Source organism: Amblyomma maculatum, unplaced genomic scaffold, assembly GCF_055883805.1.
Source record: "Amblyomma maculatum isolate TAMU_Amacu unplaced genomic scaffold, ASM5588380v1 scaffold_13, whole genome shotgun sequence".
In the NCBI taxonomy this organism is placed as follows: Eukaryota; Metazoa; Arthropoda; class Arachnida; order Ixodida; family Ixodidae; genus Amblyomma; species Amblyomma maculatum.
This window is the reverse complement of record NW_028146738.1, coordinates 984,561-1,012,251: the sequence shown is the minus strand read 5'-3', so window position 1 is coordinate 1,012,251 and position 27,691 is coordinate 984,561. Positions and strand designations below refer to the sequence as shown.

The 27,691-nt window shown below is 48.2% G+C and overlaps 1 protein-coding gene across 1 annotated transcript in view; it reads right to left on the bottom strand.

The window, feature by feature from the left end:
- Nucleotides 1–1,531: 1,531 nt before the first annotated feature.
- Nucleotides 1,532–27,691, bottom strand: part of LOC146172090 (protein ABHD1-like) — a 44,256-nt gene continuing 18,096 nt past the window's right edge. Inside the window, exons 4-5 of the mRNA XM_084585867.1 lie at nucleotides 23,234–23,356; nucleotides 1,532–1,807 (exon numbers count right to left, since the gene is read on the bottom strand). Of these exons, the coding sequence (XP_084441993.1) occupies nucleotides 1,532–1,807; nucleotides 23,234–23,356 (399 nt within the window). The remainder of the gene's footprint in view (nucleotides 1,808–23,233; nucleotides 23,357–27,691) is intronic.

The following is a 27,691-nucleotide window of genomic DNA, read 5'->3' as shown; positions in this document are numbered from 1 at the left end:
TGCAGTGTAAGTATACTATATTTCAAGCTTCGTTTGCTTGCTGTTTGCCAATAATTATGTTTACAACTTTAATTTAATACCCAACGTGTGTCCTAAAAGCGGCGGTAGCCATTTTTCAGGCGTCGATTTTCATTTCATGCTTGATACTGGGTACAATCGCTTTAGCAGCATATACCGCGAAATCGGGTATCGTTTGCAAATGCTCCACCAACGTACACTACAGGACGCCCAACTGGGGGATATGAACTGCACATTAAGCGATGGCTCTACAGCTCGTGCGGTCAAAGAGCTGTCAGCGTAGTAGTAGTAGTCAGCACCGCGTGTCGGAAATAATCAGAGGCTGCATAAAAAGAAAATATATCGTTGCAATTTGTAGTTTTATGGATCGACGAATTATTGCTCTTTGGTTTGGTTTGGTTTATGGGGTTTAACGTCCCAAAGCAAGTAAGACTATGAGAGACGCCATAGCGGAGGGCTCCGGAGTAATTTAGACCAACTGGGTGTTCTTTAACGCGCACTGACGTCACACAGCACACGAGCGCCTTGCTTTTAGCCGCCACGGAAAACGGTCGCTGCGGTCTGGATTCCGTCTCGCATCTTTGGGCACAGCATTCGAGCGCCGTAACCTCTGCACTATACCACGGCGCGGAATTTATTGGTGTGTGGGAGGCGAGGACGAGTTAATGAAATTATTCTAATAACTTGATGAACTAAAGACATGAAAAAATGAAAAAGGAGGTTCAAAGGTGTAAAAATGCTCAGAAAGAAAGGTGGATGCTTCATGATGCTAATTAAGAAAATGTATAATGTGTAATTGATCAATTATTTGAAATAATTTAAAAATAAAACTGCGTTAAAATAAATACTCAGAATGTAAACCAGTGTTTCTAGATGATCAGTACCGGTATATAAAAATTTTACAACGAAAATAAAAATATAGAAAGTGAAACAACACGGTCCATGTTTGTGAAACCCTTTCGCGTCATACCCTCAGCGGCAGAGATTAAGTGTACCAATATTTTTTTAGGTTGAAGAAACTAATTTGCAATTATTAAGATACCTTGCTTTTAAAGAACACATGAAATACTAGCCTGCGTTGCAGTGCTTCCGGAACTTTCTGCTCTTGCTGTTTGCCACTCGTAATCTGCACCCAAAGCTGCAAATGTCTCTGTTACCGATTAAAATGAATATGAAGGCGAAGTCTCAGGGATCGTTACTCTGCAACTTGTAGCCGAAGTTCCAGCCGAGGTCAAGGAGAGAAGCGGCACTAAAGCGAACTAGAAATCGGCGGCTATGGAGGCGGCGCGGATGGCGGCGCGGAGTAATAAAGACGGTCGTAGAATCTGCCTGCTATCATACAAAACGATTAAGTGACTAATGCGGCTCTTTTCACTTAATGGCAGTGTCCAAGTTAGGTGACTGGGCTAGTGTCAACAGGGGTCCAGGTCACGGCAGCCGAAATGACAGCCGCTAAGCAAGAAAAAAAAGCTTTTATTTCTCTGTTTACAACGCCAGAGCCCTGAAGAGGGCGTCACTCCCCCAGCTTCCGCAGCACCCGGATACTCCGCGTCTGGCACACATGGTGCACGCTCAGGGCGAAGGCGGCCACAAACCGCTCGGCGTAGAAGGGCTGGCGCGGCAGCAGCCAGCCATCCACAAAACTCATGTGTCCTCCGCGCGGAGTCACCACAGCGGCCAGCCAGGATGACTTCAGTATCTCGTGTACAGGCAAGGTCCACTCGGGGTTCAGCGGGTCATCTGCCGACACCAGGAACACCAATGGTCGTTTCACCATGTACAGCCGGCCCTGTGCACCATTCGGATGTCTGGTTAATAGAGTAGCAACAGCGTGTCTGCCTGGGATCCTTCACCAATCGATCATCTTTCGGGGAGCAAGTGACACATCAATGCTTAAGGTTCAGTGCGGTCTTTACGCCCCATAGCACTAGATATCGCCAGCCACAGATTCAGTGTCATGTTTTCTGATGCTGCTGTTTTGCCCAACACCCTACCAGCGAGCGTAATGCCCAACACCTGCCATAGGCGGCCGCCGGTCACTGACCGCTCTTTTCGCTCCATCACCGAGAGGCAAGCTTCCAGCCGCCTCACCCCCCGTACTTGAAACGAGGGGGCTCGAAATCACACATCACGGTGACTGCCACCTTTTCTCCACTTTCTCTTAATCCCAATTGGCTCTTATTTGTAAATTTTCCATAGTGGAGAGTTCCGGCTCCTGGGCCTTGTACATTTCATTGGATTAAGCTCACGAAGACTCCGATAGATGTGAGCCCCCTTAACTCTTATGTTTCTCTTCTCTTTAGTAATGTTTTGTGGTTAGGGTGCTCGACTGCTGTGTCTGAGGATGCGGGATCGAACCCCGGCCTCAGCGGCCGCTTTTTAGTGGCGGCGAACAACAAGGCGCCCATGTGCTTTGCGATGTCAGCGCACGTTGAAGAACCCCAGGTGGTCGAACTTTTCGAAGCCCTCCACTACGGCGTCTCTCATAGCCTGAGTCGCTTTGGGATGCTAAGCCCCATTAACCAAACCAAACCAAACCATTTATCTTCTTTTTAGATGGCCCCAGACAGGAAATAAGGACACTGCTCGCTGTAGTCCTTCCAGGAATGGGATTCCTATCTACATCTGAAATTAACTAGATAACCAACCTGTAAGGCATAATTTCACAATTAAAACGAAGAGAGATCATCACTTTTCCTAAAATCCCAAGAAAACTTTGTAGGCATACACACTGTCCTAGTGTCTTGAGGCGAACTGCACCCTTACTGGAATGGCTCTTCAAGGCCAACTTTGGACTTAATTTATTGCAGGAGTATTTAGATTAGCGGGATTCCTGGAGTTGTTCGTTTTTTCTCCTGAATCATCGCGCGTTATATATTTCTAAAAAAAACGTTCTTGCGGCAGCGGAGAATCCAACTGGGCAATCATTGAACCCTCGAAAACGCACAGTGGAAAATTATAACAGTGACAATAGTTATGTAACAAGCCCTTGTTTCCCAAGCCCTGCTTTCGAAAGCACCGAAGTTCTCTAAAATAAAATGATGAAAAATAAGGGGGCACTGCAGAACCTGCACGGGAGTAATGAAAAAGCCTATCATATGGCAGCCATACATTGTGAGGTGCGGTCGGGGGGGGGGGGGGGGGGGGTAAAAGGAAACGCATGCTACTCGCTTAATTTCGACGCCTGAAATATATATGTTCATAATTACTCATGTACGTCTCAGCAGAGATCTCGAGGATACGTTTTTTAAAAACGCGTGCATTCACTAGACGCTCCGTTAATCACACTCAAAAGTTGAGCTTCCACCGCATTTTTGCAACTTTCGTGTGGGAAGGCATTTTAGAGCGAACGTCCCGAACAAGCCTCTTTTGAAGGGTAAGAGATGGGGGCTTGGCCTGTGTAATTTGTATTAAAGGCAGATTGTGCTGCTCTTCATGTTTCTGCGCAAACATATACACCCCTTTCTTCATTATTCTGTCCAGTACATGCTGTCCAACGCCTTACCAGATTTAATGGTCTCACCAACTGAAGGGGGTCGTTTTGGTGTGTTGCTCTATCTCCGAGAGGTGGTAGCCGCTTATTGTTTTCTTTCCACGCGTTTCACTCTGGACTATTGCAGAGGGTAAAGAAAAAGCGTCACGCAGGACCTCGTAGACGTGGTCTTGCCAGCCCCCCTGGACCAACAGATTTTCAAAAATACAGCTGGTCAAGATGTGTCAAAGAGGGTGAGGAAGATGTGGGTCATGCCTGCGATCAAGATTTTCTTCCATTTACACACTGGTACCCTATCTGTTAAAACTTGTATCAAAAAGGAATTTATGTACCGTCGAGGACAAACCGTTTCTTGTGCAACAAATCGGGAACAATTGAACCCAATTTCATAGATTGTAATGTCATTATCTTTTTTTGGAGGACGTATCACAGCGTACCATTAAGAAGCTTCCTTTTGCACTGAAATGTATAAGTTTCTTACGCCTTAACGACCACGCCCTACAACACAATGCTATATTCTTGTCGGGACTGTACTCTGTATGGCTCAGTGCTATGGATTCTCGACATCTTGACACTGGACCGAGATCTCCGTATGAATACCTTGTTGAGGGTATTGTAAAAATCCACGATGTTTTGAAAGATGCAGACTGTGGTGATGAAACAGAGTTGGTGTTTAAGAAGCTATCACAAATGAAACAACTTTATTTTATACGGCCGGCAAACGGCCTGGCAAACTTGTAAATTTATATATGTGCTGCATATTTTGTAATTATGTATATTTAGCAATAAACAGAAAAGTTGCCGTGTTGCCGTGGCGTGGTGAACGCGTCCCCGTTTCGAGCGCTAGGAAGCCCGGTTTCGATTCGCACTAGAGATGGGTCGCTCATTAGCGAAATTGATCTTTTGAGCGGCTTTTTTCAAAAGAGCGGGTGAGCTGCAGCTCAAAACTTAGCGGCGGCTCTTTTGGTGAGCCGGCTCTCTCGTTGAGTGATCCTTGGGGGTCGGATTTCCTCGGTGCGACTTCGGCGCCATCTGTTAGCTATGCGAGAAAGTAGCTGCCCTCCCGCAGAACCTCCCCCCCCCCTCTCCCCCTCCCGTGCGCGCGAGGGTGACCTCGGAAGCCATACCTCCCACCCTTCCTCCCAAGAGTCGAAAACATCCCCTTGCATCCAAGCTGTCTTTTGAGCCACTCTTGCAAAACAGCAAGAATAAGCGGCGGTTCACTGAGCCGCGGCCCTTTTGGAGAACCGTCGTTTAGCGATCCGCCAGAAACTGTGAACGGCGGTTCTTTTGGAGAGTCGCCCGTTCAGTGAGCCACCAGGAACCAGTCCGCCAGAGTCGGGTCTTCTGATTGCTGCGACTTCAGCGCCATCTATTAGCAGTGCGAGAAAGCAACTGCAGTGGGCAAGCAGGGGTGGATCGAGACGGCATACAAAGAGAAAGACTGCCGTCTGCACGATCCTCCGCACGTCGTTGGCTGCCGTCGGTCCGAGCGCGGTCAGCTGATTCGCCGCCGTGTCGAGGCTCCGCGCCGGCAGCCGCAATGCAGCGAGTATTGTTCGGGTGGTCGCCGCCGGTTTTGTGCGTATTTTGTTTCGCTTTATATTCTTGATTCGGTTGGTGAACTGTTCCATAGGAGCGGTCTACGCTATTTCTTGACGCGCGGTAAGGTGTATGACGGCCAAACCAGCTGATGCATCAATGAGCGTTTTGGGGACCATTCGAGAAATGGTAAGAATTTTAAGGATAAGTACGCGCATTTGGCTTCGCACATTAGCAGTTGCAGTGGTTGCGTGGCCCGTTTAAGTGAGGCTAAGGTTCTCGGCAAGAGCGCTGGTAAGGCGACACGTCTCAGCCTGGAAACTTTTCATATCAGGAAATATGTCAACAGATGCGTTAGTAAGCCTTCTTTATCGCTCTTCAATGCTGAAGTCTTCTTTTTAGATGCGCCATAAATTTTTCTCCCTTTGAATGTCTTGTTTTTGTTTTGTTTTTATTTTTCTAACACCACTTGCTTGCGCGTGTTTATCTGGTTATCTTCCCGATCGACGGCTCCTTTCATGTCTCCACAACTATTCTGTATACAAGGTGATGTTTTTCTTCAATAAAAATCAGTTGACAGTCAGCGCTTGTCTCGCCATTCGTCTATCATTTGTGGTTGTGTGTGTTAGCGCTGTTTGAAATTTTCATGTAGTTTCCATGCTTGCTAATCGTAGTTTTCTTAAGCTTCATTACAACAAGGCGAATGTCGAATGCATAACCCTTTCCGCAGCCAGCCCAGCAGAAAAAAATCTGATTCGGTCACGCACAAACAGCACCGACTGCAGCACGTCCTGTGCTCTAAACGAGAAACAGATAGATGCCTTAACTGAAAAATTAAAACCACTCCTCACAGCATGAATGGCGCAGACACAAAATGAAATGAATCAATGAACGAAATACGATCGGCGTGTGTATGTGGCGGTTAAAAATGGGAAAGTTGAATATAAGTTAGGTGAGCAAGGAAGAAACCTGTCGCCAGATAGAAAGGAAATAACGGGAAAAGCCGGGGTCCGAGAGCCGTGGGCATTGAGAAGAACTGCTGCAACGTTGAACAAACGGGTTATAAGAATATACGAAAAACGAATCAGAGAAAGCAAAAAAAAAAAAAACGGGGAGGGCAGGGCCAAAACAAGCGCAATTTAGAAAATAGAAAAAGGACTAACGCGGACTCGAGCTAAAAAGCGCACACGCGAAATATGGTAGGGATCTCGAATCACTTAATGCGCTTTCTATATACTTATATTTCACTATATCTCTTACATGATCACTACCTAATTTATTAATTGTCACCCCACATGACATTTTGGGCTATTTTTGAAGCTGAAGGCACCGAGTATTTATTCGGGATAATTCCCAGTGTGGTTCATGGTGGCTAATGTTATTCAGATAGTTTTGAAACGATAGGATAAGAAATGAACGAAATCCTTGCTTGGGAAACGCGCGCACCTCCAGAGTGAACATAAAGAGAAAGAATCGCATCTGAAAAAAGCGCATATTGCTGTTTACAGGATATATAGAACGGCGACACAATTAGGTCCACACTTTCGTTGAGGACAGGGTTTCTTTTAGACTTGAATCAGGAGTCACGTACATGGCAGAGCATGCGGCATGCACGTGGCACGCTCGAACACGCGAAATGATCCGTTGCTCCGCGAAATGGAGTAGTTGCTTTGTTGCACCGCTTACAGAAGCGCAGACGTCGCACCCAGCAACCTGGCTGCAACGGAACGGCTCGGGAGAGGTCGAATAGGCGCGAATTCGTGAACGAGAGAAAGAGAGGCAGAGCCGGCTTTCTCTCTCTCAAATAGAACCACTGCTCGCTGCTGTGCGACCCAGACTTCAAGGTCCACAGAAAGGGGTCACGAAGAAGGGTAAACAACGCCATAACACTCATAGACATTGAACCACCCATCATTCTCCCGCAAAAATTTTCCATCTAGCTTTTGCAACACCTGAGATATCGGCGATTACAAATGGCCCCTCCACTCTTCCCTTTAAACTCGTACGCCGAAGGGAGTCATAAAAAAATAAACAATACAAGCAAGTTCAAAGCTCCGCCCAGAAATACGTCACTTCGACGAACTTCCGGTTGCCGCGTGCTCGCTCGCTGGCGTACTCGTGTCAACCCGTCCTCGCTCGCACACGCTTACGGAGTTTGCCAGTTCGCGCAGCGTACCCGCGGTTACGCGAAGCCGTGGTTAGCTCAGGTTACACGGCGGACCAAACCATGGTTACACCACTAACTGCGGTTATCGCAAACAGAGCTTGGCGACCTCGGTTTTCGTCGTTAGCTGAGGTTATGGCGGCGTCTGTTGACGGAGGCTACTCGTCGGCGCCCGAGTACGCGAAACGTACGAGCGGGTCTGCTTCACAAAGTTATTCATTTGCCCACTGTATCACGTTTAAAGACCGATGGATAGAATATGCGGTGTCTACTGTGCCTCCCGACCTCTTAGATTACGGCCGACAGCGCAGCGACTGCGTACTGAAGCCTTGTCCTGCCTGCAGTAACGTTTGAACGGCTTGTTGCTGAGCAGAACGTCCAAAAACGCGCCACCTTAGCTGTAAAGAAAGTACACGAGTTTGGAACACTTGCATCACGGGATGCCGCGAGCAGGCTGAGGTACGTTACACTTTACCGCGGGGATCGCTAACGATCCGCCGTGTCGTTCGCGTGCGGTATGCGGGAGTAGGGGCCACAGAGGCGGTGTTTACGGCGGTCGAGGAGGTGCTGCTATTGTGCGGTGCTTGACCGCCTGAGGAGGCGCCTGAGGAGCCCACCGTGCTGAGGAGCTCACGCAGCGCACAAGCAGACGACTTTCGCAGCTACCGGAAGTGTGTCCGTGACGTCATGGCTGCAGTGGCCGCAGCGTATGGCGGCTAGATACTTCTAGCATGGCCGGGTTAAAGGGGAGAGAGGTGCATAGCACTTACGGCCTGTGCGCCGAGGGAACAATAGGGTGCTTTCTCGACGGCTGATTGCCACGCTCGCCGAGTGGGGGCGCTTAGACCCTACTCAACCTAAAAGTTCCTTGATTCCTTGATAATACGAAAGTAGCGACTTTCTGTGAACTTTTCCGCCGCTCCGCGCCGCCTCGCAGATCCTCCTCTCTCAACATTCCCATCGGCGCTCTTCTCAAGGATGATTGGCTCCGCGGGCCATCGCCGGGAAAAGCGCGCGAAAAAGTTCGCTCTTTTTGTGTTTTCATTTTTAGCCGGCGCCATTTTTTAGGCAGCCGCCGTTGTAGGAGCGAGCTCCCAAGCATTCCGCGCTTGCACTTCGCGCTATTTGCGATGTTTAATGCAGCGCTATGCCGAGCTGCTGCATATTTAATTGCAGAAGCTGTCGTGAAAAAGGTTTCATTCTTTTCGTAATTCCGAGCAGGAAGAAAGACAACATTCGAATAAAAAAGTGGTTCAACAACGTCGGCCGTAAGAACTCCACCCCGAAGAAGACTAGTCACCTCTGCTGCCTCTGCAACGTACTGTGCATTTGTTCCAAGCGACATGAAACTGCTTGCAAGCGCATCACAAAGTTGATAATCTCACTTAATTCACTAACCATTTTGCGCCGTTATGCGCGTTATTCTTTTGACTTCATGGTAGCGCTCAATATGCTATATAATAGCGACTGCTGATGCATACAATGCGCATACAATAGGCGCTTTGTTTCCGAACTAAATGTCTCGCTTTTCAACGCTAACGCGTGCAATGAGGAAGATTGTTAATTCATTAATAGGCTTATGTCGCAGGAGCGTGTAGAGGATTCTTCCGCCGAACTTGTCCACAGAGTATATATACCTATATCCGCACGTAAAAATTTCGTCTCTTTAGACCCTCGAAATTAGACCTTGTCTTAATCTGGCGAACATTGGTGTCCAACCTAATTTGAATATGGCGAATTTACTGGTTACGTCCAAATTTGGGTGGGCCTCCCTCAGAATGTAGCCCCAGGAACCCCTTAAATTTGACCTCATCTAAAGGTGACAAAACTGGTGATCAACCTCATTTGCGTATGGCGAATTCTGGGGTTACCTCCAAACCTAGGTGGGCCATTGCCAAAATTTAGCTTTCTGGACCCCAGAAGTTTGACCTCGTCCGAATTTGACCAAAATAGGTGTCCAACCTAATTTCCGTATGGCGAATTGAGTGGTGGCCTCCAAACCTAGGCGTCTATTCCCAAAATTTAGCTCTCTGGACCCCGGAAAGTTGCCCTCGTCCGAATGTGACCAAAATTGGTGTCAGACCTATTTGAGCATGGGGAATTCAGTGGTAATCTCCAAATTTAGGAGCGCCACCCCCGAAGTGTGGCCCTCTGAATCCCCAAAACTTTACCTGGTCCTAGTCTAACCAGAAATTGGTATCTATAACTTAATTTGGATATGGCCAACTCAGTCTTGACTTAAAAATTTAAGTGGGCCTCCTTAATTGTTTGCCTAGCTAACGGGCGTCATGTCCATTTGCGTAGCGTAGAGCAGCCGTCGGCGGTGGACCCGAGAGGTCTAGAGCGTACAAAGAAAACTATGCTGTTTGGTCTTGAGTTGATATAGGAGTATTTTGTACGTGTGCACCCTGTCGCAGTTATCGACATAAGGCCTGTACTTCTTCCACATTTTGCACTAAAAGAGTTGAAAGCGTTCTGGGTCATGTTTCTTTAGTCTAGTCAAAGCAAAAGACAAAATTTTTGGTCATACTAAAATTATAGTTGACATCAATGTGGATGGACTTCCGACAAGGTTAAGTATCGGTGGTTGACAGGGCCAAATTTTGGGGTACGGACGACGGGAAATCGGTGCCCTGATCTTGGCTCTCGGTTTCGGCTCGACGTCATTTCAAGGCCGCCGAAAGCAAAAGCTAGACCGTTTTATGCTTAACAGAAAAAAGTTGATATTCGATCGTTTTCAAGCAGCCGCGAAAATTCTAAACTACGAAAACAACTAAGCATCTGCATGTGCACTGCGCGGTGCCAAACTCAGTCTAAACCCTATTGAAAAATTTTAGCATGACCATCAAAGCATTTGTTCCAGCCTGTTGCTAGCAACCATCGTATTAATGAAACTCCGCTCGTTAACAACTGCCTAAACTTTTCTTCCGCTAAAATTAGTTTGAGGTGAATCTACATTTAACTGAGCATCGGTATGCTGAGAATATTCAGGAATGTTCAAATATATAGTAAATATTATGCTTAATATATTGATACGTGGTAAGGTTAGTCCACGAAGGTTAGTCCAGGATGGCACAGCACACAAAACACAGAAACACAGCAGCCTCGACCTTCTAGCATCAACCTTTGCTACCACTTTGTCTTCTTCTGTCTCCCTGTTGCTGATCGTTGTCATCCTCAACTTCCAGCGATGCAGGGCATATATGTCACATTACCCCCCCCCCCCCGCCAAAAGCACAGTCCCGGTGCGCACTAGGACGAACCACTAACACGGATAGTACGGCTTCATTCGGGCGACATGAACAATCTTGGTGCGTGGCATAGAGGACTGTTGCGGCGGATGTACAGGGGCGATCTCTTATGTCACGGAAGTGAATGGCCGTAAAACACGGTAGGGTTCTACTTAGCATGGCAAGAGCTTCTCGCACAGCCCTACTTTACGAGCAGGAGTCCAGAGCAAGACGAGAGAGCCCGGAGAGTATTGGGCATCCCGGTGGCGAGAATCATGGCGCCGTTTTGGTGAACTTTGGGAGGAAGCCAGTCGGCGGCGAGCGATAACACGGGCAGCGTCAGCTCGGGAGGGTGCGTCACGAACGTAGGAACTGGCGTTAGCGGTGGGAGTCAGTACGCTGTCAAATGGAAGGGGAGCGTCACGGCCGTATAGAAGATAAAAGGGTGAGTAGCCCATTGTGTCTTGGCGACAGGAATTGTACGCAAATGTTACAAACGGCAAAGTAATATCCCAGTCACGGTGATCATCCGAGACATACATTGACAGCATGTCCGTGAGCGTGCGGTTGAGGCGTTCGGTGAGGCCGTTCGTTTATGGATGATAAGCGGTAGTAAAATAGTGCTTAATGCAGCAGTACCGAAGAATTTCGTCGACTTCTTGCGTGGCGTGGAGCACCATGGAGCACCAGCTGGCGTGGAGCACCATGGAGCAGGATGACGTCGTGGAGAAGAAACGCAGCCACGTCAGTTGCACAGCTGGTGGGTATCTCTCGGGTGACAGCGTAGCGCGTAGTATAATCCGTGGCCACCACAATCCATTTATTCCCCGACGAAGAAAGTTAGAAAGGCCCGAAGAGATCAAGGCCAACTCGGGAAAACGGGTCTACTGGGATGTCGATCGGCTGCAGGGATCCAGCAGGAATAACCGAGGGCTTCTTCCGTCGCTGGCACCGGTCACAAGAAGCCACGTAGCGACGAACCGATCGATAGAGGCCTGGCCAAAAGAAGCGCAGCGGACGCTGTCGTACGTACAATATACGCCAAGATGCCCCGCTGTGGGTTCGTCGTGCAGCTGTTGAAGAACGGTGGTACGCAGGTGTTCGAGGACTACGAGCAGAAGCTCGGTGCCATCTGGTCGCATATTCCGTCGGTATAAGGCGCCGTTGTGGAGTACAAACAGAGAAAGGGTAGCGTCAAAGTGATCAGTGCTGAGGCGATTGATAACGCTGCAAAGCTTGGGATCTAAGCGCTGCTCATGGAGAATGTTTGAAAAGTCATAGATGGCCAACACATATGTGTCATCGTCACACTCGCTCGCAGGTGGCGGATCTACGGTGCTGCGGTACAGGCAATCGGCGTCAGCGTGCAGCCAGACAGACTTGTGGACGACAGAAAAAGTGTATTCCTGAAGGCGGAGGGCCCAACGGCCCAGGCGACAAGTAGGGTCCTTCTGCGTTGAAAGCCAGCATAAAAGGCATGGTGGTCGGTGATGACGCAGAACGGGCGGCCAAACAAGTAAGGGCGAAAATTGTAATGGCCGACACGAGGACTAAGCACTCCCGTTCTGTGATCGAGTAATTCCGTTCAGCTGCAGAAAACAGGCGACTGGCATAAGCAATGACGCGAGTGCGACCCGTCTGCTGTTGGACGAGTATGGCACCAATACCGTGACCACTGGCGTCGGTGCGTACCTCCGTTGGTGCCGAGGGATTGAAGTGCGCCAGGACGGGCGGGTTGGTGAGAGCTGCAATGAACGAAGAAAAGGCTTGGGATTGTTCTTGGTCAAAGCGAAATGAAGTGCCGGTCTTCAAAAGATTGGTGAGTGGACGAGCCGTGTCCGCGAAGTTGGGTAAAAACCGCCAAAAATAGGAGCAAAGCCCAAGGAAACTACGCACATCATTGATAAAATGGGGTGTAGGAAATTCACTTACAGCACGTATTTTGTCTGGATCGGGTTGAACGCCACGGGCGTCGACCACGTGACCGAGCACCTTGAGTTCACGTCGGCCGAAGCTACATTTCTTCGAGTTCAGCTGAAGGCCAGCTCTTCGGAAGACGCCAAGAATGGCATCAAGGCGATGGAGATGGCTCTCGAATGTAGAGGAAAATACAATGACGTCATCGAGATAGCACAAGCACGTCGTCCATTTTAAGCCGCGCAGGAAAGAGTCCATCATGCGTTCGAATGTTGCGGGCGCATTACACAAGCCGAAAGGCCTCACCTTGAACTGATACAGGCTATCGGGAGTGACGAAGCCGGTTTTCTCTCGGTCCCGTTCGTCGACTGCGATCTGCCAATAACCGGAACGAAGATCAATGGAAAGGGATAGCTGGCACCGTGCAAGCAGTCGAGTTCATCATCTATCCTGGGGAGCGGGTAAACGTCTTTCTTTGTAATTTTGTTGAGGTGTCGGTAGTCAACGCAAAATCTCCAAGTATTGTCCTTCTTTTTAACAAGCACGACAGGCGACGCCCAGGGACTGCTCGAAGGCTCTATAATGTTTTTTTCTAACATCTTGTCCACTTCACCTTGTATGACGCGTCGCTCAGAAATGGCGACTCGATAAGGTCTTCTGTGAATTGGCCTGACGTCACCGGTATCGATGCGATGTGTAACGAGGGACGTTTATCCTAAGGGGCGGTCACCAAAATCGAAAATATCGCTGTACGAAGTCAGAAGGCTCGTAAGTGCGGTAGCACGGTCAGTGCGCAAGTTAGGTGCGACCATTCCTGATATGCGGTCCTCCGGAGGTGGGGATGGTGCAGGTCGTGTCGACACTTTAGCAGCAGGGTAAGTTAAAAGAGCGGCCACTGTGATGTCAGACAGTGGGGTCAGTTCGGCGAGAGTAATGCCCTCGGGAAGAACTTGCACAAAAAGGCCGAAGTTGAAGACTGGAATATAAGTGTTGTTATTTTTTACGTGCACGATGTTATGAAGGAGAGCGATTCTATGCTGCAGGATTACGTCGGTTATGGGGCAAACAACGTAGTCGCTATCAGGAACGGAGGGGAAAGGCGACTTGAGCACATACACTGCAGCTTCTGGTGGCAGGCGAGTAAATGTAGAGCGGAGACGGAGCATTGAAGTATCAGAGGCCTGCTTGTCATGGCAGAGTGGGAGGTCCAGATGAAGCAGTGCAGAAGAACAGTCAATGAGCGCGGAATGTGCTGTTGAAAAGTCGAGTTATAATATAACGTTGTGAGGGCAACTGGTGAGGACTGTAAATAGCTCAGGGATATGGCGGTCGGCAATGATAATTCTCGCAGTAGACAAACCAAGCACAGTAGCTGTGTTGCTATCAGCAACACGAACGGTAGATGAGGAAGCGGGTGTGAGGACTTTGTTGAGGCGTTGACGGAGCGAGGAACTGAGGACGGAAATGTGGACGCCAGTCTCAATAAGGCCAGAAAATGAGACTCCGTCCACAAGAATGTCCATGAGGTTACGTCTGGGTGCGATGGTCAGTTCCGAGTTGACAGTCTGGGTCGGTAATGCAGCGTCACTTCCGGGCGCTGCATTCGCTAGTTTCCCGAGTAGTTGCCGGCGTATGATGGGAAGGAGTCGCGAGGAGGTACCGGTGAACGGGATCGACGAGCCCGGGGAGATGGAGATGGGCTGTAGCGACGAGTAGTTGGGGACGGTTTCGGTGCGAGGTTCATCTGGTTGAGGAGGAATGTGTGCAGGTCGATCATAGCCGGGGCGAGGCTCCTCTGGTGGGGCAACAAAGCGTCGAGGTTCATAGTAATACCGACGGTCAGCGTTGTGATAGAAGCGAGGGGTGGGGAAAGAAATGGTTACGGCAATACCGCGAAGTGTGGTTGATTCGACAGCAAATGAAACAGATTGGCCTGTCGTCTGAGGTGTGCCACTCTCCAAGGTTGTGACCAAGGTAGCGACGTGGGGAGGCTGTGCTGGTGGTTTTAGCAGCCACTAAAGGAACAGGGTGCGATGGTGGCGGGGGCGGCACGGAGCTAGAGGAGAGGCCGACGTTTGCAAGTTCCTGGCGGACAACGGCCTGTATCATGGCAACGGTGTCGGGAAGCGGAGACGGGAGTGGTGCAGGAGTTACGGCCTCAAATGCTCTGCGGACGATCCGAGTCGCGGTCGTGGGATGGGAGGGTTGGTGCAAAGGGGTGATGTCATCGCAGGATGAGGTAGCCGCCGTGTTCGGAAGACGCTCAAAGCGGTGTACGAGACGTCTGTGTTTAGCCTGCTCGAATTTTCGGCAGACTTGGAGCACCGAGTCGACGGTAGAGCAATCCATGCAGAATAGGATGTGGAACGCATCATCCACGATACCCTTGAGGATATGCCCTACCTTGTCACTTTCCGGCATGGAGGTCTTAATCTTGCGACACAACGCAAGCACATCCTGAATGTAGGCGAGGTAGGACACCGTGGGGGATTGGACACGAGAAGAAAGTTTCGTTTTTGCAGCCAGAGGGCGTTCAATTGGTTTCCCGAAGAAGTCCTTAAGCTTTCTCTTGCAGGCATCCCAGGTAACGAGCTCTTGTTCGTAGTTTTGAAACCATGTTCGAGCTGTTCCCGCCAAATAAAAGATGATGTTAGCGAGCATCATGGTGGCGTCCCAGTGGTTGTTCCGGCTGCAGCGCTCATACTCATCTAGCCAATCGTCAACGTCTGGGTTGTCGTCGCTATTAAAGATGGGAGGGTGGCGAATGTATGTGAGAACAACTGGCTGAGGCAATGTTCCCGCGGTGGTAGGGGCTGCTTCGGAGGTCATCGTGGCTGTTTGAGACGTGGTTGCAATCTCAGGTAGGTGGCGGCCGCTTCGCAAATCCAGCTTTTGGCAGTGCAAATGGGCTAATCGGCACATACGGGGATCTTGATTCATCTCCACCTAGATGATACGTGGCAAGGTTAGTCCACGAAGGTTAGTCCAGGATGGCACAGCACACAAAACACAGAAACACCGCAGCGTCGACCTTCTTCTAGCATCAACCATTGCTACTACTTTGTCTTCTGTGTTACTGTTGCTTGCAGTTGTCATCTTCAACTTCCAGCGATGCAGGGCATATATGTCACAATATTATGCTGTGTTGAGACACGCGGTATTGAAGTCAAAAGGAATGTGAGGTGTATGCAGCAAGCGGTTTTGTTCATGCGGCAAGCGTTCGTAATTTGCACTTTTATTGCGCGTACGAGACGCTAAATTATGTGGCTCGCGGTACAGTCAAGCGAGTCGCATGTCTTACTCGTGTCTTTATTCGATAACAGAGCGTGGAAAAGCGCTAACTTAAGAGCGCGCGCGCGTGCCAGCCAATTTCCCGTACGGCGAAGGAGCGCTGCCCCAAAAAACGTGCCCTGTGCCGCGCGCGCAGCCGGCGGGCGAGGATATTCGAGGAAGAAAGTGCCGGAGTGGAGGAGAGTGTCGCTACTTTCAAATTATCGAGGGGCATTAACTCAACCTAAGGCTCAGAGGGGCCATAACTCAACCTCAGTTCAGTTGAGTCGTTCAGTCGTGTCCGACTCTTCGTGACCCTATAGACCATATCACGCCACGATTTCCGGTCTCTCACTATCTTTCTAACATCACATAACTTCATCTGCAGCGCCTCGAGGATGCCATCTAACCATCGCGTTCGCTGACCACCCCTTCTGCGGTGACCCTCAACCTTTCCCAACATCAAATCTTCCTCCAGCTACTCATCGCTTCTCATCAGATGACCAAAGTAGCTGAACTTTAACTTTAGAATTTGACCTTCCAATGAGCAGTCAGGGTTTATGGTCGACAATATCGACTGATTTAATCTTCTGGCCGTTCAAGGAACTCTCGAGATTCTCCGCCAGCACCACAATTCAAAAGTTTCAGTTCTTCGGGGGTCAGCCTAAAGCCCCTCGATAATTTGAAAGTAGCGACACTCTCCTCCCTTTCCTCCTCGAATATCCTCGCCCGCCGGCTGCGCGCGGTGCACACGGCACGCTTTTTATTGCTGCGCTCCTTCGCTGTCCGAGAAATCGGTTGCCAGGCGTGCGCGGTATTAAGTTTGCGCTTTTTCCACGCTCTCTTATCGAATAAAGACACGAGTAAGACATGCGACTCACTTGACTATACCGCGAGCCACATAAATTAGCGTCTCGTACGCACAATAAAAGTGCAAATTACGAGCGCTTGTGGCATGAACAAAAACCGCTTGCTGCAAACACCTCACATTGCTTTTGACTTTTCATTACTGTGTGTCTCAACACGGCATAATATATTAAGCATAATATTTACTATACATTTGAACATTCCTGAATATTCTCAGCATACCGATCCTCAGTTAAATGTAGATTCACCTCAAACTAATTTTAGCGGAAGTAAAGTTAATGCAGTTGTTAACGAGCGGAGTTTCAGGAATGCGATGGTTGCTAGCAACAGGCTGGAACAAATGCTTTGATGGTCATCCTAAAATATTTCAATAAGGTTTAGACTGAGTTTGGTACCGCGCAGTGCACATGCAGCTGCTTAAGTTTGTTCGTATTAAAGAATTTTCACGGCTGCTTGAAAACGATCGAATATCAACTTTTTTCTGTTAAGCATGAAACGGATCTAGCTCCTGCTGTCGGCGGCCTTGAAGTGACGTCGAGCCAAAACCAAGAGCCAAGACCAGGCACCGATTTCCCGTCGTCCAAGGGAAGTGTCGTCCGTACTCCAAAATTTAGCGCTGTAGACTACCGATACTTGACCTTGTCGGAAGTTCGTCCACATTGGTGTCAAACCTAATTTTAGTATGACCAATATCTTTTTCTTTTGCTTTGACTAGATTAAAGAAACGTGACCCAGAACACTTTCACTTCTTCTAGTGGCAAAATGTGGAAGAAGTACAGGCCGTATGTCGATAACTGCGACAGGGTGCGCACGTGTAAAATACTCCTATATCAACTCAAGACCAAACAGCATTGTTTCCTTTGTACACACTAGAACTCTCTGGTCCACGGCGGACGGCTGCTCTACGCTACGAAAATGGTCATGACGCCCGTTAACTAGGCACATAATTAAGGAGGGCCACCTAAATTTGGACGTCAAGACTGAGTTGGCACTACCCAAACTTGGTTATAGACAGCAATTTCCGGTGAGACTCGGACCAGGTCAAATTCTGGGGATTCAGAGCTCAATTTTGGGAATAGGCCACCTAGATTTTGAGGTCACCACTCAATTCGCCATACGCAAATTAGGTTGGACACCAATTTGCTCGAATTCGGACGAGGTCAAACTTCGGGTGCAGAGAGCTATATTTAGGCAATGGCCCACCTAGGTTTGGAGGTAACCACTGAATTCGTCATACGCAAATGAGGTTGGTCAATAATTTTGCCATCTTCGGGTGAGGTGAAATTTAGGGGGTTCCTGGGGCTAGATTCTGAGGGAGGGACACCAAAATTTGGACGTAACCAGTAAATTCGCCCTATTGAAATTAGGTTGGACACCAATGTTTGCCAGATTAGGACAAGGTCTAATTTCGAGGGTCTAAAGAGACAACATTTTGATGTGCGGTTATAGGTATATACACTCTGTGGACAAGTTTTTGCGGAAGAGTCCTTTACACACTCCTGTGACATAAGCCTATTAATGAATTACCAATCTCCTTCATTGCACGCGTTAGAGTTGAAAAGCGAGACCTTTAGTTCAGAGATTAAAGCGGCTATTTTATGCGCATTGCATGCATCAGCAGTCGCTATTATATAGCACGTTGAGTGGAACCACGAAGTCAAAACAATAACGCGCATAACGGCGCAGAATGATCAGTGAATTAAGTGAGATTATCAGCTTTGTGATGCGCTTGCAAGCAGTTTCATGTCGCTTGGAACAAAAGCACATTACGTCGCAGAGGCAGCACAGGTGACTAGTCTTCTCCGGGGTGAAGTTCTTGCTGCCGATGTTGTTGAACCACTTTTTTATTCGAATGGTGTCCTTCATTCCGCTCGGAATTGCGAAATGAATGAACCCTTTTTCGTGACAGCTTGGGCAATGAAATACGCAGCAACTCGGCATAGCGCTGCACTAAAACAGCGCGAAGTGCAAGCGCGGAATGCTAGGGATCTCGCTCCTAGCAACGGCGGCTGCCTAAACCATGGCGCCAGCTAAAAATGAAAACACAAAAAGAGCGAACCTTTCGCGCGCTTTTTCCGGCGAAGGTCCGCGGAGCCAATCACCGTTGAGAAGAGCGGAGATGGGAGAGTTGAATGAGGAGGATGTGCGAGGGAGCGCGGGGCGGCGGCAAAATTCACAGAAAGACGCTACTTTCAAGGAACTTTAACTCAACCTCACTCCAGCAGACGCCTCGCCTTGCCTGGCACGGACAGAGTCCTCCGCATGTATTGTCCAGGCACCGCGAACATTCACCGGACATCAGTGGCGCACATTAGCTGCTGCCGCGTTCTGCCAAGCAGGTATGGTGGTTTTTACGTTTGATTTTTAAGATTTTTTCAATTGATTGCTGATTGCGCTGTTAAAATTTTTCAGGCTGGTTCGTGTTAAATCTGCACGTGGACTGATCGGCATCCATATGGTGTACTGCTGCGTACCTTTTTGCCGCTCGTACTCTGGGAAATGCCCGGGCGTTTCTTTTCACCAGTTACCGAGTCAAGGAGCGTTGTGCGCCAAATGGCTAAAAAACATCGCAAGAAAGGACTTATTTATCGACGATAAGTCGCCCTCTACGGCCGTGTGTAGCCAGCACTTTTTTTCGACGGACTACGCTCCAGAGAGCCGCATCAGGAAACTTTTGCCTGGCGCTGTCCCCACCGTTTTCGAAAGCTATCTAACCTACCTAGTACCTCCCGCGAAAAAGCCTCGCAAAGAACCTGCTGCTCGTTCTATTCCAGCTCCAAAACAAACCAAGCGAAAAGCTGAGCCACTTGAATCGCTGCATGTGGAGTGCAATCTGTTGGACTGCCTCGATGAACACACTAAAAGCGTCACTATAAGCAAACTGCGAATAACGATGGCCAGCAAGCAAGCCGGTACCTCTCTCTGATCTCAAAGCTTCGCTCTCAAGTTGCATGTCACCGCTCCAAGAGCCAGAAGTTAGTAAAAAAACTCGCGACGGAAGAACAACGCACTGCATTCTACCGCAAAAACAAACATCATGCTTCGGTCGGAAGAATCACGGTGGACGCACAGAATGGAGACAAAAAGGCTGTATTTCTGCTTCACCAAATAGAGCGATATGGAAAGCAACATCAGACATATCCTGAAGTGGTTAGTTGAGAATGCATCATATGGCAATTTCTGTCACCGAAGGGTTATGACCGTGCTCGAAGGTGCACGCTGCTGAATTTTCCAGCAAAATGCACCCTCCAGAAATACATGGACCCAAGTCCGACCACGTCCGGAATGAGTGCTGCGATGCGAGCAAGACTGGTTCACGCGGCTTCACTTCTGAGCAACAGGCATCATATGTCATCATTATTATTGATGAAGCCAGCATAAAGCTGAAATGCATTTATGACCGCAAAGGAGATGTTGTGTTCGGTCTTAAGGACAGGCCGAAAGCAGCACGTCGAACACGCAGAGGAATTTAGCGAACAGGGTTATGTGCTTTGTTCTGTGCGGCACTAACAGCCAATATAAGATACCTTTCTCTTATTATTTCACAAAGCAGCTAAGTGGAAAATACCTTTTTCAGTGGTCGAAGGAAGTGATGGCCGCTGTCGAGTCGTGTGGATTTATCATAGTTCGAATTGTGACCGATAACTACTTGGCAAACACCACAATGTTCAAGCACATGGTAAATGGCTGCCAGTGTACAGTTGCAACGCATCCGCATGACCCCGAGCGGGTTATCTTCCTTCGCTTTGACCCGTGTCATGTTATAAAAAATGTCCGAAGTCAGTTCCTCGAAAGGCAACTCATGGATGGCAGCGACGTTATAACTGGCACATACGTTCAGAAGCTCTACGAGCATCAAAAGCAGATGACCGTGAAACTGGCTCGAAGCCTTACAAGGAAACATGTGTATCCACCGAATCTGGAAAAGCAAAATGTGCTGCGTGAGGTTCAAGTGTTTTTACCGCAGGTTTGTGGGGCACTACATCACCTACAGGAGAACTACCGTGGATATAGGGTCTTGTATTATTTTAAAGAAGCGGGTGCAACCATTCGTTTCCCGAAAACATTGAATAAATGGTTCGATATATACAACACTTCGTACACAGGAAGTGGCTACAAGACGCCGATGTCCAATACGGACTATATTCGTTTGCTCTGGCTAAAAAACCGAGTTCAGTGTATACATAAGGCATGTACAGTCATGTTCAGTTGCCTCACGCAACGGCGCACTCATTTCAAGCCTTGCTCTTCACAACTCCGTCCACTGTGGAGACAACATGCTTCTTGCTGCAAAAAGGCGTCAGTTCTGTGCTGACGAAATTTAACAACGACTCAATTAAGGCACGTTTTAGTAGAATTCGACAGATGTGCGGCGGCAACGATCAACTGGATGCGAGGGCCGTTACGGCTGCCCTTGATCGGATTGTGAAGGTCAAGTCGTTAAGCCCGAAGGAAGCTGAGACGCCCGATATTGATGTTAACAAGTGGCTGCAACACTGTCTGAAAAGTTTCACGGCGAGCTAGAAGACCACAGGGAATGTCAAGTGGCTACACCAAGGTCAGTAACTTACTCGGGCTTGTCATATGTTGGTGGCTACATTTCCAAGTTAATAACAGATTTTGGTTGCGGGTCCTGTGAAATGCTTGTCACAACATGACAAAGATGATCCTCTGTACGCACTGTTACAAGGCCAAGACAGGAGCGGGCTATGCTATCCAAGGTCAGAGTTCCTTGCTTTTTTGAACGAAGTAGTGACTTTTTTTGAGCGCGTGGCAAAGACTTGCCACGAACGAATACGCTTGAAGTTCTTCACTTGCTCATGGAGCGTCGGCTTGAAAACGCACCGGTACTAAGCTGTCCAAAGTGTGTTGACGACAGCTACGCAAAGCGATGAGCGGCTTTATATGCCGAAAAATTCACGAGAATACTTCTCATCAACCATGCAAACAAAATAACAAACGCACAGTATAAGCCTTCCAAATATGTGCACAAGCCCTCCAGGAAGTTAATCAGATTATGACCTTGACATATATGAGCTCAGGACCTTTGACGAAGAAGAACTACGAAGTCCACCTACAAGCTGCTTGTTTACACAGTCTTCAATGACTCTTCTGAGTGACTATTTTTAATCGAAGCTTGTACCCAACTTTGCTGGAATCACGACGTTCGAAATGCAGCAGGTAGGATTCAATAAACAGTATATTTAAGAGTAATTTGCATCATTTGTATCATAGCTTTTGCGTTGAACATTTCTTTCAAATGTTCATGATTAGAAGCTTCTCAGTAATAATTTAATGCTGTTCCGACCGTAAGCCGAGAATTCCAGAAGTGGGGAGGGAATCACCATTTCCAGGACGCCCAGGGCAAAGGGAATGTAAATTGATGTAAACAGAACCCCTATTGCCTGTTCTCCACGAAAGGGGGAGGCGCCGAGTTCAGTCAACTGAACTGACCAGGGTTAAAAGCCAGGGTTGGGTTACAGCGCCACAAACTAGCGGCGGTGAAAGGTGGGAACTTGCCCCGAAGCGCAGGCCGTAAGAAAGAGCGCGCGCTCCCCCTCGAGACCAGCCGTGCTTCTAGCAAGCCTTGCCAGTCAACTCACCCGTGACGTCAAGGTTTAAGGAAGTAGTTCCATGCGACACCGGCAAGCGACAACCTCTCTGCCCGCAAATTTCAAAAAACGCTGTTTCTAAAAATTAATAATAAATCTCTGGCTTTGTTTCAAGGCGTCATACTTTGGGTTAATGCTCAAAAGGATTCGTTCTACACACTGAACACGTTTATCAGTGGCTTCTTGGTGACCGTTTCAGTGCACCTTTAAGTGAGCCGGCAAGCTGTTCAAAAGAGCCGGCTCATTTCAGTGAGTTGAGCCGTTCTGAGCCGCTCACTAAATTAAGCCGCTTTGCCCATCTCTAATTCGCACCCTAGGCCCAAGTGTTCTTGTTTTAGAGCGCAGCTCCTTTGCGCCCGTTCCTGCGTTTGGCGTCGTCGTCGCCTTTGTGGGCGTTGTCCTTCGTAACCATCTGCGCAGCAAGGGCAGCGCGCGCTCCTTCCCCCCCGCCCCCCCCCCCTCTCTTTCTCTTCCTCCGGGGCGGCGACCGTGATTGCTGCGCGTGCTCCTGCTGCCACCGTTCGTCACTGCGTGTACCCCCCCCCCCCCTCCTTTTTCTGCGTGGCGGCGACGGTGCTCTTCGGTTGCCGCAGCGCCAGCTCGGTATCAGCGGATCATGGGGAGTGCATCCCAAGCCAAAACGCAGAGCCACGTTGACTTGACTCGCTAGCGACGTCAGCGGCATCAGTCAGTCGCTGCTATTTATTCGCGCAACGTTTCTATGGCCCCACGCGCTGCCTCCCGCGACCTCCCGATAATTTAATAGCTCTTTTAAGTTTCCCGACCACAAAGCTTCCTTCATGACAGTCAAGAACTGTTAGTGGAGCGTTTCTTAAAGGAATATATGTGAAAAATGAAAACGTTATTTGTAATTGTACATGCATGTCTTGCTCGAAATATTTGCCTCAGTCTATCGAAAAGGAGAAACATCTGATGAGCTGCGCTCAAATTTTGCATTAGAAGTAACGTAATTGTCGGCAATTTTTTTTTTTAATACATTGGCAGATGGAGCGGACACTTTCTGCGGACGCTACTCATGAGCTGTTAGGTGCTTCCGCGTGAAACTTACGCCAGCTCCGGTTGAAGGGCGTAGTTTTTCTAAGCCTGCTTGTGCACGTACCTTGAGGCTGCAGGAGGAATAAAATTGCTGCACAGATCGGAAACCGAAAGCAGGAGCTGCGTAGTGCTTGTCGAAAGAAGACAGGGTCCAGCAGCGGAACACTTTGTCGGCTCGGACCACCTTCTGCACAGAAATCACGTGGGCTAAGAACTATCGTAAGCTTTTTGTTCCCAACTACAAAAGGAACTAGAAAAGAAAAAAAGATCAGATGAATAATTCAGAAGGAACTTCAAGAATTGTATACAGCGGATGTGCAGTGCAGTATTTGAAGCAGGCACACTTGTTGCTCTTTCACAAATACAAATTCACAATTAGGCAGTGAGCATTCTGAGTGCCCCCGTCATAGTCAGTGATGTACGCTGGCTTGCGGCATCAGATATTGTGACAGCGCTGTGTGCTCACCTTGGACAACAAACGAATCCCGCATACGCTTAGCAGCTACCCAGTCACCACCTATAAAAGGTGCCGCCGAGCTGATATCCGTCTCGGAGTATGTCTCAAACGATCACACCTGTTCCACACGAGCAGATGAAGCGTTTCATCCTTTAAGTTTATGCGTGGAATAATAAGGGAATTCACTGCCGCGTGTAGAGTTGGAATATAAATTGAAGACATTGGAAGCTTTATTGAGAAGAGCGGGTTTACATTCTGCTCCGCTGCAAGCCCCGCATTGGGGCGCTAGCGCAGCATAGCGCGCTTTAAAGAATTTTAGCACAGCGTCTACTAGCTTCGTAGAGAAAAGTAGAGTTATCATATAGTCTTATATGAGTGGAGTTACTATATATAGACGTCCTTCATGTTTGAAAACAAACAAGACGATTAAGGTGGCGCTGCTCTGGTCAGCGATCCCACGGTTGGCAAAAAGCACGAGCGAGGCTGCGGCACTGTGGCCAAGCTTGTCAAGGCCGTGTTATTGTGTTATAGGACCCAGTGCTCAAACAATGGTTGCATCTATTCTAAAAAAAAAAAAAGGGCATCCAATAAGATGTTCAATTTTTTGCGAAGTGAGTTCCGGGCAGATTTTCCGTCAATTTCTTCGGTGACATTTTTTCCTAGGGGCCGCTTCCTTAGGGGACCTTTCTGGACGTTTTGTTCCGGAGTCGTATATTCCAGGGACCTTTTTTTCGGGGCTGTATCTTCTGGGGACCTCTTTTCTGGGGCCGTTTTTACCTTCACCCGTGGTTTCGTAGTTACGGCAGCCCAGTTCGGTCTCGGCCCTTGTGGCCGCGTTAATGTGGGATAAACTCCACAACTGCATTCACAATCAGCCACTGTGAATACAAATAAAAGCGCTCGGCATAAATAAAAAAAGTGCACCTCCAATCCAAATCAGTAGCTATCAACGTGAAGTGGAGATCTCCATCAGGAAGTAGATTAAAATAATTTGACGTGAACGCGGCGAAGTTTACCTATGCAACATCTATATCACGGACCGAGGCGTGCAACACAGATCTCTCGCACAGCAGCTCACTGCGCATACATACGATTACCAAAGCGAAAAAACGGGCTTGAGGAACAGTTTACATGGGTAAAACATCAATGCATGCTCTAACAAAGAAACAGGCCTACGCATTACAACATATATATGACTGCCTCCTCTACAATGTTACTGCGCACCGGCGCCCGCACCGGCACTAAAACAGTACCAAGATCCCATCACGCGTCGTCGTAAAAAGGCTAAACTCGAGTTATTCGCGACCTTTGATCCGGTAGACCGCACTGGCGTAAAGGTGAATAAGTTCCAGCTTAGCCATGGTGAAGTGTTTGCCGCATATTTGATGAGCAGGCATCGGTATCCAGCCTTGGCGCTTCACCGCGGCGGCTCTCCACTGTTTACGGCGACCATTGTCGGGAAGAAACCTGTGCAAGCTTACTAAACTTCCTCCTTTTGGCACATGTCATAGCGACGCGATTAGTCGGCATTGTGCTCAGCATATCCCTGCAGCAGCAAGCCATCGCACAATCATGGTAGGCAAAGCGACTGAAGCGTTGTTTTGCCTACCACGCGAAAGTCACTAACGACGACAGCGCCATCGCATTTTCGTGACGTAGTCGGAGTAAAGGAGATCTATAGGAGTCGCTATATAGGCAAACCCTATAGAATAACTCTAGAGCGGAGCGCGCTGCCCCACTTATCGGTGGACAGCGGGGTTATATGCTGAAACAAATTTAGGTCAAGCTTGCTTTTTGTTACAACGAAAGTGCTAAATAAGGGCATTCTTTGTTTTTCTAGTACAATGCCTCATTAAAAAAGAACTGTTTGACACATTTCACGGGTAAGTCAAACTTATGCACAGCGCCGCAAACTGTTTTCTTTTTTTTTCTTTTAGCGCTCTATGCGAAATGTATCTTCAGTGTGCGCAAGCACATTATTCGGCAGTGACGACTTCAAAATGGACTACGCAAAAGCCGTTTGTTAGCTTCTAGCGATGGCGAAGAGCCTACTCCAAGTCCCGCTACTCTTGTCGCAACTAAAATGGTCAAAAATAGAATACTTGCTGTGCCTCAAAGTTTTTGGAAAGTGGGTAAAGCTGAAACCGAAAAGAAGTTCCCACCAGTGTTCAACCAGCTCGTTTCACTTGAATAAATTTATGTCATTACCACCATGACGCCCCTATGGTGATGAACTGTTATTGTTATAGAAGAAGGAATGCAGATAACGGGCCGCCTCTACGCTGCGTTTCAATCCTTGACTGTCATCACGTTTTTCAATATGCCAACAAGGCGCTCAATCTCTCCCGCGCGCTCTATTCGTCCCAAAACCTCTTCTTCGCTTCCCTCATTCTGCTTGCTGATTCCCGCCCGAGTCTGCAACAATTGTGCACCTCTTTTGCCTACATTTGTTTCCCTATTCCATATTTTATTTATTTGTATCCACTCTTGCATGGACCCGAGAAGGGCCTGCAGTACTTGTAAGTAAATAAATATATAAATAAATTAAACAAATGTGGCGCCATTTTGACCACCATTATCCAAACTCATCGCTGTAGCCAGCATAGGTTTTTCTCGCTAAGTGAAAAATTAGCAAGGTTAAGACTGTCTCTTAACAACTGCTGTATATACAATAGCTTTACAAAACTTTTGCGCATTTTTCTAGCTTCAAAAGATATTTCAGACACCGTTTAGGGTATAACGAGTACATTTCGACCGTGAACCATGTTCGCTCTTGACTCTGACTTTCGGCTTGAAATTTCAATTTTCGAGTGTCGCATCAGCTGGCAGTTGCACGGGCAAAGAATGTAAAATAAGAAGCCGTTAGTAACAAAGAGTCCCTCGCTCTCCTGCATCGTGATGGAACCTTCAGGCGTTGTATGCAAGGCAAAATCTTCAAAAGGCTGCGAAATATCGCCTCACGCACGTGTGACCAAATGTGCCGCATTGCACTTACGTTCGCAAATTTCACGCCAGGTTTCAACTTCCACTGCCAGAGCTCTGTGTGAGTTGCTGGACTGATAGGCGTGTGAACGAGAACATCCCTGAGAATAATGACACAAAGCGAACTGAATATTTGGAACATTTTTATTCGCAGATTTCGTTACAGGAACAGCTGGGCAAGTGGTTAAGCGCCACGCGTTTACCAACGTCTCAGTTAGATCAGCTAGAAGAAGCTGCTCTGCTGGCTGCATTCTCAACCATCAGTTATGAAAAAACAGAGGACAAATATTTCGGATAGTAAACACACACGCCAGCAGCCTTTGACGCTTGCTGTATGCAGCACTGGTCATATAGTACAGGTCCAGGTAGGGCTACTATCGGATAATTGGACAGAATTTTTTTTTTCCGTATCGAGTTCGTCTTCTTGCACCAAAAGCAACAGAGGAGATGCGTGTGCGCTCGACGGATTAAATGTACATGAAGCGGGAATCCACCGCAAGCTTAGCTGGCCTTAAGGTAACAACACAGGATAGACACCTATATGAGGTTACATAAGAGTAGTGTAAAGTCTACAGGCAAACTTTTATATGAGGTTACACATAGCATGGTGAGGCTACTCAAAATAATAAAAAATAACATGCCTCTGCCCGTGCCACTGATATGAGGTTACAGTAGATAAGCGACACCAGATATCATCTCGTATGCTCCACACATGACAATTTCGCTGCTGTCTACAGGAGCTACTCTACTGCAGTCGTCATTTAACTGCCCGTCGCCATCATCCAACGATATAAGTTGTCAGGTTCAAGACTTGTTCATCGGCTAGATTTAGCAAACAGAAACTATCTGACAACCATCAAATAATTTAATGATGGCGGCAATCACGCGTTAGCAACTCCAATGCAGTGACTGAATACGAAACAATGATCTCAACATTGACTCCCCGAGGTTGAGGCTGTGTCAAAAGCCCAGCCAGGGCTTGCCAAACCATAATTGTGGTCTGGAAGGCCTTTTCATGCGACACTGCTCCTGCCTATCGCCTGTGCCCAAGCAATTCTCGGACACACTGAAGAGCAATTTCCT